General features: G+C 35.5%; 1 protein-coding gene across 5 annotated transcripts in view; it reads left to right on the top strand.

Moving 5' to 3' along the window:
- The window catches only part of MRPL1 (mitochondrial ribosomal protein L1), a 138,671-nt gene that overhangs the window by 44,093 nt on the left and 77,626 nt on the right, over positions 1 to 16,952 (top strand). For 4 of the 5 annotated variants that reach the window (XM_036852346.1, XM_036852341.1, XM_036852343.1 and 1 more), the window contains exons 8-9: positions 14,822 to 14,903; positions 16,323 to 16,367. In XM_036852346.1, coding sequence (XP_036708241.1) covers positions 14,822 to 14,903; positions 16,323 to 16,367 — 127 coding nt within the window. Of the gene's footprint in view, positions 1 to 14,821; positions 14,904 to 16,322; positions 16,516 to 16,952 lie in introns of those variants that run through there. The other variant, XM_036852342.1, reaches the window with a different exon arrangement.

The raw sequence follows: 16,952 nt of genomic DNA, 5'->3' as shown, positions 1-16,952 counted from the left end.
TTTCACTTCAAAGTAATTCAAGTATACATGTACATACAAGCTTTTAAAAATGACTTTTCACTGTAATATTTTCTGAAACACCATAAAATCAGGAATCTTGATGATCTGTCTTCATTTTATCTTAGAGCATTGGGGACTCCTTGGTTCATAGCACTTTAGAAAAGAAAATCTAAAGAGAAATTAAATCACATAACATTTTAGGTAAGAAAATAATAAAACATTACACATTTTCTTGGAATTTATTGCTTAATAAAGCTTAGTTAAGCTCTTACTTGAAAGAGCTTAAGCTCTTATTTTTAAATACCCTCAATGTCAGTATATCTTTTTCCTCAGTTTTTTATTTTGGAAAATTTTAAATGAATGGAAAGGTTGAAAGAATAGTATAACAAACACCTATATACTCATCACCTAGATTCACCAATTTTGTCACATTTGTTTAGAAAAACTAGTATAAGTAGTTTGCTTAGAGAAAATAGTAGATATTCTTTTATATTTTCTAAACCACTTTAAGTTGCAGACATCATAACACTTCATTCATCATAACACTTTTATTTGCATGTAAAATATGCAAATATTTTATATGCATAATTTATATACATAGCCTAAAATAGGACATTCTTCTGTATATTTTTTTTTAATTTATTTTATTGAAGAATAGTTGATTTACAATGTGTTAATTTCTACTGTACAGCAAAGTGATTCCATTATACATGTATATACATTCTTTTTCCTATTCTTTTCCATTATGGTTTATTGCAGGATATTGAATATAGTTCCCTGTGCTATCCTGTGTATGTTTTTTAAAGTACTTTTGTTTTTTAGTATAGTTTTTAGAATTTATTGCTATTTTTTTCTATTTATAAATTATTGATTTGCTCTTTTTCTTTATTATATTATCTTGAGATTTGTTTTGTTGTTTTCTAATTTTCTAAGTTTTATATGAGGTTTGTGAGGTTTTTTTTTTTTCTTAATAAGAGTTTAAATTTGTGAATTTGCCTCTAATTACATGTTTGATATTTAGTTTTCTTGTCATTATTTTCTAAATAATCTGCCATGGGACTTTTTATTCTTATTTGGGAGAGTATTTTAAAATTTTGGAACCTTTTTTGACTTTTTAAATTTTTGGTATATCCTAGTTTGACTGCCTTATGGTTGAAGACTGCATCCTTTTTAGTTTCTACTTTTAAAAAATTCCTCGAGACTTTCATTGTGGCCCATAGTATAAGATTAATATTCTTTTTCCAAGTATCACATGGACACTTGAAAATAACATGTGCTCTGAGGCTTCCAGGTAAAGATGGACTGAATGCATACCACAGTTGTAACTGATTAGAAAATGTCAAATCTTAAGTCAGCAATGGAGAAAGCCAAAATGTTAATATAATTTAAATTTCAGGATCTTTAAAAAGGCTAGGATCTGGCTCTAGATATCTCTGGAACTGAGTGTTAATGGTATGTGTGGGGATGGGGCAAGAACCCTCTGAAATAGGATTAGTTGAAAACTCTTGAAGATTTTTACATATTTCATGACCCTGGGTAATTGCCCTTTCCCATGCTAGCAGATGGTGGGAAAGATTAAAACAAAGGTCTCTTACTGGGGGAGATCAGGAGTTGAGAAAATTGAAAACAGGGAGATTAAGTGAATATATGTATATGGAATGTTGAGAAATCCTTCCCTCCTCCCCACCCAGTCCTCTTCCCTTACCTGGCTCTCCGAATTCTGGCCACCAATCTAGGCAGGAGATTAGATGAGGATTAATTCAAGAATAATTATAATAGGCTTTTGAGCAGCTTTGTAATATTTTCCTTCCCATTTGAGCATTCATGGTTGTTTTACTCTTTCAGTCTCTGGATGAAGAGTTAGTTCATTTCTGGTACTTTGATGAAAATTATTTGACATGATTTAAAAATAATTGTTATTATTTGTAGGGTTTTTTTTTTTAATGTAGTTTGTTTCTGATACTTGTTTTCAGGCTCCCTTTTCCCTTCCTTCTTCCTTCCTCCCTCTTTCTCTTTCCTTTTATTTTTTCCTTCTTTTAATAGCTCTCTGAAGTTTTTCTTTTCTATTTTCTTTTTCTGTATCTTTTTTTTTCCTCTTCTCTACTCTTCCCTACCTCCTTGTTCATCCACCTACATGTTGGAAAGACATGAAAAATAGAATTAAATTTATGGGAAAATTAATGTGAATTAGTTGAAAGTGAATGCCACAGAATAGTTTTTCAATGAAATACAACTAACTGATAACATAGAGTATCTAATCCAAAAATGTTGCTTGATAGATGCTGCCTCAGTTAATTATGCTATATAATTAACAAATCAGTGGTTTATATTAAACAGTTTTTTTTTTTAAACAGTGTTTTTAATGTAAATGTTCTCTAAAGATGTTTAAATATTTTTCTGTAATCTTAATTCACATTCATTATATCACATTCATTACATCATATTCATTACATTCACATTCATTACATCATAAAACTTTTAAAACATATTTGACAGTCTTTGAATTATTACTAATTCCAAATTAGTGGCGTCAGTAAGTTTATTATGAAACATTGATTCCTCCTGTGAGTGAGTGGAGTCCTACTTTTCCTATTTATTTTCTTATATCACAAGATAGATTCCTACTAGTATCCTGTGAAATCAACTTAAGTAAATAAAAGAGTAAAGTATTCTAAAGAAACTGTACTTTCAAAATATGTATGCCACTTGTTCTGTTTTGATTTAGAAACTATTGCTATTTCTTTTCTTTTAATTTATTAATATGGAATTAGAACATAAAATCTTAAATAATTTGGATTGAGGAAGACTTCTAAAAACTTCATTAAATATAATTGAAATTTTGAAGAACATCTTTTAAATGTAATATAATAGCCTAGCTTTGACATGAATGGTTATCATAACATTAAAGGAAAAACAACTGGAACCCTTTTACAATCATGTAAATATCCAGATTTTGAGGACTTGTAAATAATAATGCTATTGGCAAATCAAACCATTTTCTTAAAAGAAAAATAAAAAAACAGAGGATAGGACATCTCAGATTTCTGTTTATAATAAATCATGCCAAGACCTGATTTAACTAGTGTTTCTTGTCTGGGTTTCAAATATACTTGGATCTTTGACATACTTAATATAAAGGTAGTGTCTTTGATGTGCTTTCTCCCCCCTCTTTTTAAAGTTGTAGACATGTTCCATTCGTAGGTGTGTATCACTATGTTTTGCTTGTGTAATAGTGAATTGTTTTGTGGCAAGAATATTGTCAACTTGCCAGCTGATAAAAGATGATCTATATGGTAACAAAAATAAACAAGTTCAGGGCAAGGGAATATAAGCATAGTAAAATCTTGTGTTGAAATCAGAGCCTTCAGATTTAGCGAACATGTTAGAACAGGAAAAGTGAATGTGTCGGAGTTCAGTTAAACGAGGTGTGAATAGTATAGCGCATGGAAAATGAAGCCTTATTTTGAAGCATCTAGATCCACAAGTTGAGAAAGTGGCAAGCAAGGAGTATTGCTTAAATCAATTAGATACAAACAATAGTTGGATACAAGGCGGCAGCTCATTGGCTCATGGCTCATTGCCACTTCCCCTCCTCCTTTTCCTCCGTTTCTTCCAGTTGATGATTAACTTTTCTTTCATTGCATTATTTTTGGTATATTGCAGTGTACTGTGTCATAGATAAGGAAATTTAAAGGTGGAAAATAAACTGTAGAATATGAAAGTCAAATTCTATACTTTTTAGTTCTCATTAAAAATAAAAGAAGTAGACTGGCAGTAGATCTTACATTTCTAAAAGTATGGGGCTAAGAAAGAGGAGAAAATAAGGTTTATCCTCCTGGACCCAGTATGTGCCAGCATTTTGCTTGATGCTTTATTGTGAGAGATGTATATTTATTTAACTGGGATGAATAGTCCTTGTAGTATTTTAGGGTATATCCATTGTATGGATTTTTATCAGTGTTCTTACCAGTAGGCATATTAGAATTAAAAATAGTTTATTATCATTTTTAGTTTTCTTATCTATACTGTCATGAAATCAGATTTTAATTTCCCAGAACTTTTGGGATTGGAAGTGTGACTCTCCCCTTCAATTAGATATAAATAATAGCATAAGAAAAACCATACCATTTGAGAGAAACAGCTAACTTTTCTTTTTAATTCATTGCAGTAACTCAACAATGTAGTGATCATTGATCAATAGAATAACACATGATGAAAAATATGTGACATAACACGCAGTAGGGAAGTAAACTGACTTGCTTTCCTTTGTTTGCCAACCCATTTGTTAATAAGTAATTGTCAGTATACTGCACACACAGCTTTCTTTTTTTAGCTTTATTTCAAAAACCAGTGATAAGTATGATAGCTTTTACTGAATTCTGTCTTTATCCAAATCCTGGTAGAAGAAACTGAATGGATCTGAAAGATAATTCCCTGCAATTTTCATTAGTGTTACTTCTAAACAAATAATTACATTTAGTAATATAGTATTTACAGTAAACAATAAAACATCTATAAGATCCTATTATGAGTTATTAAATATATTAAATGTAACACAAAATTACGGATTTTTCAAACAACTTTATCATGAGCAATGATGAAGGCTGCTTTTGCCTTACAGCGCCCATAGATTTTGGTAAAGATATTGATTTGTTAAAGTGATGTAAAGCATAAATCATACTACAACTTGTCTTTGCATGAATTTTTGTATACTTGGAGATAAATAATGTATTCTAATACAGGAGTTGGAAAACAATGGCTCTATGGTCTGTTTTTGTACCACCTGTGAGCTTAGAATGGTCTTTTAAGAGGTTGTATAAAAAAAGAATATGCAACAGAAATCATATGTGACCCTCCAAGCCTAAAATATTTACTCTTTGGTCCTTTACAGAAAAAGTTTGCCAACCCTAAAATATAAATATATAAAACATAAGCCTGGGAAGTTCTGGTTCCAAGTGAGATGGTGTAATAATCACATGACACCCTATCTCTCTCAATGAGTGCACCTATTATAAAACCTGGACAGAATGCATGGAGCAGCTATTTAAAGACTCTGAAAAGTCAATAGTAGCAGGTGAATTAGGGAAGGCCAGAATTTGAAGTACCACCAAACTGGCGGTGAGTTTGCCATTTTTCCTTTTGTGTTGTCACATGGCCTGGTCTCAACATAGCCTGAAACCGGGAAGCGGACATCAATGCAGGCAGAGAGAGCCCCAGGAGAGCTCTAAGAGAAGCCCTCTACCTCAGGCTTGGGAAATAGAGATCATGGCTCCTCACAGTGACAGTGAGTGCAGAGGAAGACACAGGTGTGTAAAATTGAGGAAAGGGGCTGCCTTGCTTTCTGATTGGAGGATCTATGGTCTCAAGAGGTAGGGGCATGCACCCTTTTCTTATCTTCTCTGTCTTCCTGCCAGTTGGCCCCCACTGCCAAAACAGTTGGAGGAAGTAAGAGGCAAAATGTAAGTAAAACCTCAGCTTTCTGGGCAGAGTGCTGAAAAGGAGAGCCCCAGGGAACCAGAAAGTACTGGGGATATCAAGGGGCAGGGTACTTAGGAAAGGGATCTCATAAAAATTGTGTATTAACTTCTGGAGCTGAAATTAATGGAGGTGACAGAGGAAAGAGTCAGAGAACTTGAAGGTAGATCTTAAAAATTATTCAATCTAAAAAACAGAGATGAAAAATTGGGAAAAAAAATTAAAAAGACCATCAAGGCCCTATGGGACGATAACAAAGATCTAACTTTCATATCATCGGCGTCTCAAAAGGAAAGGAGGAAGTATTGTGCAGAAAATTACTTTTTTAAAAAATGGCAAGATTATGGAGAAACTCTCATACATTGATGGTTGGAATACAAAATAGTACAGCCACTCTAGAAAACAGTTTGATAGTGTCTTGTAAAGCTAAACATACGTTTACTGTAAGGTCCACCAATCCCATTCCCATAGAGTTGAAACATTTGTGGTGAAATCAAAACTTAACATTCACACAAATATCTGAACACAAATATTTATAGGAACTGTATTGATAATCATCAAAAGATGGAAAAAACTCAGTTATCCTTCTATGTGTGAATGGATTAAAAAAAAAAACATGTGGTACGTCCGTATAATGGAGTATGACTCAGTGATAAAAAAAGGTGTGAACTATTGATAGACACAGCAATTTAGGTCAGTCTCAAAAGGTTACATACTGTAACCTGAGTGAAAGTATCTCAAAAGGTTACATACTGACACCAAAAGCACAGGTAACAAAAGAGATAAATTGTATTTTATCAAAACAAGACTTTTGTGCATCAAAGGACACTATCAACAGAATGATATGGCAAGCCACTGAATGGCAGAAAATATCTGCAAACTATATATATACCTGATAAGAGACTTGTATATAAAATATATAAAGTACTCTTTTTTTTTTAATTTATTTATTTATTTTTGGCTGCGTTGGGTCTTCGTTTCTGTGCGAGGGCTTTCTCCAGTTGCGGCGAGCGGGTGCCACTCTTCATCGCGGTGCGCGGGCCTCTCACTGTCGCAGCCTCTCCCGTTGCGGAGCACGGGCTCCAGACGCACAGGCTCAGTTGCTCCGCGGCATGTGGGATCCTCCCAGACCAGGGCTCGAACCCGTGTCCCCTGCATTGGCAGGCAGATTCTCAACCACTGCGCCACCAGGGAAGCCCCATAAAGTACTCTTATAACTGAATAATAAAAAGATAAATAAAGTGAGCAAAGTATCTGAACGTACATTTCTCCAAATAAGATATACAAATAGCCAATAAACACATGAAAGATGCTCAGCATCATTAGCCATCAAGAAAATGCAAATTCAAACCAAATGAGATGCTGCACTACACCCACTGAAATGGCTGTTACCAAAAAACAGAAACTAGTGTTGGCGAGAATGGGGAGCATTGCTGATGGGGATGTGAAGTGGTACAGCTGCTGTGGAAGATGGTATGGCGGTTCCTCAAAAAATTAAACAGAATTACCATAAGATCCATCAATTCCGCTTATAGATACATACCCCAAAGAATTGAAAGCAGGGACTCAGAGAGGTATATGTATACCCATGTTCATAGCAGCATTGTTCACAATAGCCAAAAGGTGGAAGCAACCCAAGTGTCCATCTAAGGCTGGACGGATAAACAAAATGCATATGTACATAACAGTAGAATATTATTCAGCCTTAAAAAGGAAGGAAATTCTGACACTTGCACTTCCTACACTCTAAGGACAAATATTATATGCTTCCAGATGTGATATGAGGTACCTAGAGCAGTTAAGTTCATAGAAACAGAAAGTAGAATGGTAGTTGTCAGGGGCTGGGGGTTGAAGGGAATGGGGAGTTAGTGTTTAATGGGTACAGACTTTTAGATGCAGGAGATAGAAGGAGTTCTAGAGATAGATGGTGGTCAGAGTTGTACAACAATGTGAATGTACTTAATGCCAATTAACTGTATACTTCAGAATGGTTAAAATGGTAAATTTTATGTATATTTTACCATAACTTTTTAAATTATGGAGGAAAGAAAACAAAGGTTACATATAATTATTCCATCTGTATGACATTTTTAAAGAGATGAAAAGTTACCAGGGATTAGGAGTGGCTAAGAGAGGCCACATGAGGGATGAGGAAGAATTTTTTGGGTTCTGTGTCCAGTACTGTGGTAGTAGTTACTCAAATATATGCAGGAGTTAAAATTTACAGAACTGTACACCCCCAAAAAGGTTACTTTTACTACCTTTCAATTCAAAAAATATAATTATATATATAAGCCTGTAACAACATAATTAGCTGTTAGGACCCATGGTGGTGGGGGGATGTGGAGGTCTGGGTCTATCCCTCAGTACCAACAGTGAGAATGGTTTTTATTTTGTTTCAGGGAAACGTGAAGAAATAAAGTATGCCTTGTCATTTATAGCATCTTAAAGGACTGGTTTTATAGTTTAAAATGCTAAACTAAAACTAGTTTGTTTTTTTTTTATCAACAGGTGATAACATGCACATAATAATAATATTTGAAAAATACTGAATAGCATAAATAAGAATATAAACATTATTTTAAAATTGCAATTGGTAACATTTTAGTGCTTTTCATTACTGCTCTTTCTCTATGCATGTATTTGTGTGTGTGTGTAGCAGAGCAGAAACCTTATTCAGAAACCTTGATGAAGGAATGGAAAAGGGAAGCCTCGAGCCCTAAAACACCTTCTCCCTGAGGGGAGGGGAGTAAATGAATTTTAAGGGGTAGGAGGCAGGCATATCATCAGGGCTCTAGGAAAGGGGAGGAGATTTCCAAGGCACTATGCATTTATTTTTTATGTAATTGCTGTCATACTATATATTGAGTTTTCTATTCTCGTTTCCTTAATTACTGTATCTTGAATATTCTCCGAAATCATTAAAATTCTTACAAAGTATTATTTTCATAGCTGTATTGTGGATATATCGTGATTTATTCAATTTTACTCCTTTTCTTGGGCATTTAGATTGTTTCCAGTATCACTCATTATTATAACCATGATTCCTATGAACATAAATTCACATAAATTCTCATGTGCACAGAATACAGTCTATGTGTAAATGTACAGCTCTATTGAAAAGTCTGAATTTAGTGGAGTACAAACATGAAATAGTCTTCTCCATCCCCTGATTCCAAGTGTGCCATGTACAATTTTTCTTCTCTGTTATGCACAGGCATGTTAGGTGACAGGCATAATTCTAGTGGCTCTCAGTCATTAAAAGTGCAGTGAGATTCAGTTCAAAACTGTAATCTCATATCCAGAGATTTTCCTTGTTCAATTTGGAACCAGGCTTTTATAGCTCGTGATCTGAAGCAGGGAGGGCTTAGTAAAATTTCACTCACCTTCTCCCACTCTAGACTGTAGAGTGCTGCAGTGACTTGATTCAGTTCTAAATACGTCACCCCACTCCCTGTTCCAGGCCTAACTCTTCTGTGGTAGAGGCTTAGCAAAGGGAATAGGGAGAAGAGGCAACTGCCCCCTCTTGTCTGCCTGTATCTGTGGTCCCTGCTTTGGTTGTTGCCACTTCTCTGGCCAGTGGCCAGCTCGTACTGATTTGATGTCCTCCAAGCATATGTTCAGCAAGCTAGTATCTTCTTCTGGCAGTGCCCCCAGTCTCTACACAAGAGCCTCTGGGAGCCTTGCCTCTTGGCCTGCTTCTACTTAGCATGGTTGTTGATTATGGTGAGAAGTTTTTGGCCTTGATTGTTGTCATCTTTCTTTAAAATATAGGGCACGCACTACATGCCTTTTTTGCTTTCAGATTTAGGCCCTGGTCATCAGTCCTGAAGAAACTTCCAGAAAGGCCCCATGCAACATCTTGTTTCAAGTGCATATATAAAATTTATGGCGGTTGTTGAAACAGTTGCTAAGCATTTTTCCTACTTTTATTTTAAATGGCAGTGCAATTCTTAGCTTGACAAAACATTTTTTTGCCTCATCTGCATAGTAGATGCATTGTAGGATACCAAAAGTCTATCAGCACCCAACAAAGCTTTCTGTTAAACACAACAAAACAAAAATCTTTTCTGCTTTAGCAAAAAGTAATGGTTTCTTTTGCCCATTCACTTTCTCAGACATCCTTTGGTCTATCTTCCACACCAGAGGTCTGCAAACTGTGGCCTGTGGGCCACTTCCAGCTCTCCACCTGTTTTTGAAAGTAAAGTTTTCTTGAAGCACAGCTGTGGTCATTTGTTTATGTATTGTCTATGATGACATCTGCACCACAACAGCAGAATTGAGTATTTGTGACAGAAACCGTTAGGCCTTCAAAGCCCAAAACATTTACTGTCTGACCATTTACAGAGAAAGTTCGCCAACTCCTGTTTTACACCCTTCCTCTAAAATTCTTTCTAAAACGTAAACCAGAAATACCATTTGTCTGCTTAAAAACATTAAGTAGCTTCTCACTGTTGACAGAATATATTCTAAAATCTTTAGCTTTACATTCAGATCTTTTTATAATTTAGTGTCAAATCACTATGTCAAGTTCAAATTCAGGATTTCCTGTTATGTTCAGTGATGCAGCTTGAAGTCTAGAGTTACAAATTGGCAGCTTACAGGCTGAGTTTGGCCCCCAGACTTGTTTTGTTTTATTGATTCAGCATTTAAAAACTAGATGATGTCACACAGAAATCCAGATTTCTAGTTGTTCTTCACCAGTCAAGAGTTCTGATAAACCGGCCTCAGAGCCCTCAGTGTAACATTCTGTTAGCACTGAACGGCTGCTGCTTCTTCCCTGTGGAGCAGTGCTCTCCACCTATGCACAGCCTGTGTCCCGTGGGTCCTGTGTGCACATGCACTGAAGCCCAGTCCTCTTCCGTCATGCATGTTCCCTGCTCTGGCCACTGTGGCCATTTGAGTTTGCAACCCTGGGCCTAGATGTAGTGAGCTGCCTTCTGGTCACCTGATCCGCCTGTTCTCACATTACCTCTTGCTGCTCCATCTGCCTAGAAGACCCTCTTTGTCCTTCAGAATTCTTCATCCTTTAAGACTCAATTTAAATATAACCTTTGTGAAGCCTTCTCTGTCAAAGTCAGTCACTTCTTCCTCTCTACCCTTGTGGCACTTTGTTCATGTGATTAGAGTAGCCCCTGTCGTGTTGTATTTTAGTGACCAGATGGGAAGCTCCTTGACGGTAAGGTTTGTATCTTACTCATCTTTCTGTTCCTAGTCCCCAGCATGTTGCTCAACAAAGAGTGAAGGCCAAGTAAATGTTGCTGAATTGTATGCTGTTAACATCTAAAGACTGGGAAGGTAGGAAAGGATTCATTAGGTGGAAAGAAAAATTCATATTTTTCCCACTTAAATGTATATTCTTTCCCTTTCAGTATTTCACTTAGTTTCCTCTTTTTCTCCCCTTAGTTTATAACCAACTCATTTGTGTTTCCCAGACAACTGACACTTTAATTTTCATAAGGATTACCAACACTTACTAGCTGTGTCCAGGGTCACAAGCTAGTAAATGGTGGAAATGGGGTTCAGAGTCACATTTCTCTGCCTTTAGAGCTCATGCACATAGCTGCTGGGCCACTCCTTATCATGTGGGTGCTTTTGAATAAGTTACAAAGTTTTCTAAGTCTCAGTTTCTAATTGTAAAAGAGGAATGATAATGGTTCCCGTCTTTAGGATACTTGGGAGAAATGAATGAGAATATCTATGTAATGCTTAGAACAGAGTTTGGCTTAGACTAAGCACCCAATAAATAGAGCTGCTCTAGTATTATTATTATTATTATTATTACTGCTGCCGCTGCCGCTGCCGCTGCCGCTGCTGCCACTACTACTACTACTACTAATACTACTATTACTTAATGTTGTATAGGAGATACACAGACTGTCTTGTCTTCCTTTTCTTGGTTTAGATTTTCAGCAGTCAAGGGAATTGAGTATTGGCCCACCTGCAGAAACCATTGCCAGGCTACCCTTTTTGTAACCCTAGAACATTGCACTTGGAAGGAGTTTTGGAGGTCAGGTGTTCTAACAAGTGCTTACCCAAAGCAGCAGTCCTGTCTGCAGTTCCCAGCTAGAGATGATCAGTCATCTAGAGGCTGTTACAACATTTACAGTGACACAAACTGGCCACTTTAGGTGGAACATGTGATTATTTAAAAACTGTGCACACATACTTTGCTTTTTCTTTTTTATTTCTGTCCTCTGTAAAATGTAGAAAATTAAGTTGAATCCTTTTTCCATACTGTTGTCCTTAGTCCTTTAAAGTATTTGAGCCGAATTAAACAGCGACACTGGTGGTTCTCAAAGTGTAGCCCTTTTAACTGAGCCCCTTTCCTCAGGAGCCTTTCTTCTCTCTTCCCCTTTCTTTTAATCAAAGAATCCTTGAAGATCCTAAAAGCATAGGCTAAAATTTTTGTGTGCCTGTGTGCATTTTTCTGGAGCAAGGTTTGATAACCCGAAAAAAGTTTAAGAATCACTGTCTTAGACACTCTCATGACTGTAGTTTGTCCTGCATATGTCTGCATTTCAAAGGGACAAACAATGGTTAAGAACCACAGTTTTTTAGTTTTCTCATAATGGTGGAGAGTGATTGAAGACAAAGGTTAGGAATTGCATAGAAAGAGGAAAATCTGAGAGTTAAAGCAAAGAGGTATAGTTCGGCTGTATCGATTGAGCCACCACCCTGACATCTTTGGGAAGTCTTCCATCTAGTCTGCTTAGGGAATTACTTCTGATATAATAAGGATGTTAAGCAGAAGGGAGGATTCAGTAAATCAGTCTTTTCTTAAAAACATTTATGCTACGGAACAAGGAATAACTATTTTGCCCTGTAGTGGACAATCACTTTAGCTAAACATATAGGTACTGTTGTGACTATTATATATTCAAATACACACATATGTACACACAAAAATACAATGCTTAACATAGTTCAATATTGCCTTCAAGGTCAACCCGTTCCACTCCCCCTGCCCCCACTTTTTTCCTGCTTTGCCAAGTCTAATGCTCTGCTATTGAGAATCTAACAGATAATATATCCTCAAAATGGTCCTCCTTACCTTTGTCAGGCCACAAAATGTTACGCTGTGGAAAAGCACTACTGGAAGAACAGAGCAACTGAGATATAGATGGAGAAGCTTGTAAATGTTGCTTTCCTGAGTTATCTCTAGATCATTGTCGGCCCAAATAAATTTCCTATGCAAGTTTTGATAAAATGCATGCATGCATGCATACATTTGTTTTTTACATAGCTATCTTGTCATCGGTAGTCAACTGCGTAACCAAAGTTATGCCCATAAAATATATCTTTTTCGTAATTTTACAAAATATCTAAAAGAAAAAGTAAAATGAGGTATTATGGCTAAAAATATATTTTAAGATTCAGTAGAGGACATAGTACTGATAATTAGAGGTGCTAAAATTTGGACAAAAGTGTAAACTATATTTTAAAACAATTTGTATATTTTAAAACTTAATGAAACCATTGAAGGCATCTGTTTTGCATTTCTTTTTGGTTCTTGTTGTTGTTTGTTTTTTTTGTTTTGCATTTCTAAAGCCTATGTTGTTAGCTTATTGTAGGAGTGGCAATATAAGTCTACAGAAAGTACAATTACAAAAATCTGAGGGGCTTCCCTGGTGGCGCAGTGGTTGAGAATCTGCCTGCCAATGCAGGGGACACGGGTTCGAGCCCTGGTCTGGGAAGATCCCACATGCCGCGGAGCGACTAAGCCTGTGAGCCACAATTGCTGAGCCTGCGCGTCTGGAGCCTGTGCTCCGCAACGGGAGAGGCCACGATAGTGAGAGGCCTGCGCACCGCGATGAAGAGTGGCCCCCACTTGCCGCAACTAGAGAAAGCCCTCGCACAGAAACGAAGACCCAACACAGCCATAAATAAATAAATAAATAAATAAAATTAAAAAAAAAAAAAAAATCTGAGAAGTTTAGTATATACAGTCCAACAGTATAGCTTGTAACTATCAAGGAAGATATATTGGACCTCTTGCTTTTTCTTGTATCTATTGATTTCCCAAATCTAAGGTAGGTATAGGTCTTTACAAAGGGTAAAGGAACTCCTTAGAGCTGTGTTGGTTACTTCAGTTGATGATAGAAAGGAGGACATTTTGAGGGAAAGTGGAGAATTAAGAGAGGAATGAAAGGACACATGTTGATACTCTTGGTGTTTTGTTTTCTTTTCTTTTTTTTACCATAGCAAATGTAAGGTGCCCTGTCTGTCAGTGAACTACTTAACTTCAATACAACTTAAAGTCTATAAGTTCTATGGATTTAATAAGGAGAACTAAGCATTGCTTGATTTTTTTCCCTCTCCAAACTCCCACTTGTGGATTGGCATAAAGTGAAAATTCCTCCAGTAATGCCCAAACCTTCTCATTTAGGGTTTGGTACTGCATCATGCCTAAGTGAATGTCGAATAAATGTTGTCTGATGATGATGATAATAATTTGTTTCAGGAGGAATTCTCTTTATGCTTAAGTACCACATTTCTCACAATGGTCTCAAGAGTCATTGGAAAATAGAATTCTTGTTTGAACTCTTACTGTCTAATTTTTGCCAATTACACTATTAATAAGTTTTATATGAATTTTAAAAACTGGATTCACTTGGCAAAGTGCAAAATCCTCTAAACATAGGAATGCGATAGAACTGATTTTAACTGGTATATTTAAGAAGAATAACATGCACTGAATTTGAATGATAAACTCAAGGACTTTCCAAAGATGTGTGCTGGGTTTAGGTGTTTTATGAATAGGGCTCATTCACTATATATTTACTTACTGTAGCTTTTACTAAGTAGCACGATAATTGTTATTGCAGAGTTAGAGTGTTAGCATAGCATCTTGAAAATGTCTCTGTGTGGGATATGTTATGTGAATGTGTGTTGTCAAGTAGTTTCATTTTGGACTTTTGAAAGCATTAACTTCTAAATATTTTCTTAGTTTCTTTTAAAAAATAAACAAATAACTTGAAGAAAGAATATCACTAATTCCTTGGTGATAGGGAAGGGATGGGGGGAATGGTGTATTCTGCCCCAGGATTTGCTTTGGGGAAATTACTTGGAATTCAAGGAATCGCAAGTGGAGCAACTTTAAAACACTTTGCTATAATGTGTTCTAAAAGGTAATTAAGTCTTGACATGTAAAGACATGTTAATGTAGTATTCTGAAAAAAGAGTTATGGAAGTTTTTTTCTTTCACAGTAGGGTCTTGTAATACATAATTTGCACTAGTTGAATATTTGAAAAAACTGTCTGGAACAACTACTGATACAGTTATCAAAAATTGTATTATCATCTCACTTTCACATCATTAACGTTATATATCCTTTTCTTTCAGCTGGATATGTCAAGTGACCAGATAGCTGCCAATCTGCAAGCCGTTATCAGTGAAGTTTGTAGGCAAAGACCGCTGAATTTGGGTAAGTGGTTCTCTGGGGTAGACTTCCTTGTAGCTCTGTGATACTTTAAAAATGTAAAATATTAAGAAAACAATCCAGTTAATATGCAACTGCAATAACAATAATATTTCCAGGGATTAAAGAAATACAATTTAATTCTCCAAAGGATTCCTAATGACCTTATTAAGAAGTTGTAGTTGTTTGGAGAGGAGACCTCTTTAACATTAATAAGGAATACATCGTGAAACCTTTATAAATTCCCACATTATTTCTACCATTAAATGTAATAAAGTTTGGAAGAAAACTGTAACGGATTGCCTTAAACTTACAATAGTGTTTAAGCAGAAACTAAAGTCATTTATGAGATAGATGGTATTTTGAAGCCAGACCATTCACTTTGTCACTGGTACTAGCAGTTGGCTTTCTTAATCTTATTTATTTTAGAAAAGAAACAAGGTTTTTAATCATGTCACAAGAATCACTATCTATAAATGGGGTGATTCATGGAGAACAGTGGAACTTGACGTGGAAGCTGTGTCATAGGCTAGGAACACGTGTCGCACCCACTGCATTACCTGCCATTCACAGTCCTTCCTCAGGCAAACGTGTTCTCTTTCCGCTGCTTGAAAGCAAGCAAGAGTCTGTAACCCTCAATTGACTCTGCACTTAAAGGCTTACCATTATAGGAATCTGTCATGTTTCATTTTATAAACCAAGTGTATAATTAAAACACAATCTCACGTTATGTTTAACCTTCTTTGGGAGTTAAACACACTGGTGAATAAATACCTCATTTGTTAATTCTGTTGTGCTAGATATGACCATAGTACTTAGTGACTGTGTGTGTATAGATTCTTCTCTTTCATGGAGAACTTTGTTTTGAGTATAGGAGCCTCTGAACCTATATCAGGAGTAGAATGATGAACAGTAAATCTCTAAAAGCAATGGAGTTATCTTCTCTTTGCCATTTTAAGAGAAATGGGTCCCTTAACATTGTTCTTATGAAAGGCTTTTTAATTTTTAAGGAATTTTACTAAATGTTTGGTAACACAGAGTTAGCATCTGTGCTGACTGTTTTAAATAAATATTTAGAATCTTGCCATCAAATGTAAATATCATCACCTGTTCCCTTTACTGTTGACTTTGCAATGAAATAAATTCTAGGTGATCACCTTCTGAAAGAGAGAAATGAATTATTAGTGAATATGTGTAGTTTCATCTATAAATCTCTAATATACTATGGTACAGCTAGTTTGTCTTCTACTCTAGAAATGAAGCGATCTTCCCTTTGTTATAATTCAAAATAATAGTTCAGTAATATCAGTACTTTTCAAGTGAAAATATAACACGAGTCCTATAAAGTTTCTTGTTGTATGTTTGTATTTGCTCATTAGGTATCTGTGGAATAAAATGAAAATTGATTCTTGTCTTTGTTTTCAGGACCCTTTGTGGTACGTGCTTTCCTTCGAAGTTCGACAAGTGAAGGTTTGTTACTAAAGATCGAGTCATTATTGCCTAAAGAAGTAGAACCCAAAGAAAGTGACAAAAAAGTTGCCTAAATGTGTTGCATTGAGAAATTATTTTCAGTGGATCAAGAAACAACAGAGAAAATTAAAAACTGTTTAATTTCTAAGTTTGGTGTCTTGTTATTTCTTGATCATCATACTTGAAAGTAAATTTTAACACTGGAAAATCTTATAATACTTTCAAAACTAAGAAAATAAAATTTGCTCTGTGTCTGAACCTAACTTTTAGATCCTGTTAAATTTTCTTCCTTAGTATTCAGATTCTACAATCTGGTAATTATAGCAGCAATTTCTAGCTTAATAACTTTCCCTTGAGAGCCATACCATTTGAGGGAAAAGTAACATCCTCAGTTCCCATAAGACAGAGAATGGCAGAATCATGAGCTACATCACAAATATGACTATTTTCTAAAGAAAAAATATGGAAAATCTTCATTCTAATAATTCCTTAATGTCTTTTGTGATAGCATGAATATAGAAAATGATTAAGCCCTTAAAACAAGTGGATGGAAAACCTTTTTTTTCTCTTAGGAATCAATTTATA

This window comes from Balaenoptera musculus, chromosome 5 (assembly GCF_009873245.2).
Source record: "Balaenoptera musculus isolate JJ_BM4_2016_0621 chromosome 5, mBalMus1.pri.v3, whole genome shotgun sequence".
NCBI classification, from domain to species: domain Eukaryota; kingdom Metazoa; phylum Chordata; class Mammalia; order Artiodactyla; family Balaenopteridae; genus Balaenoptera; species Balaenoptera musculus.
Note: the sequence above shows the minus strand (reverse complement) of the source record. Positions and strands in the feature narration are given on the sequence as shown.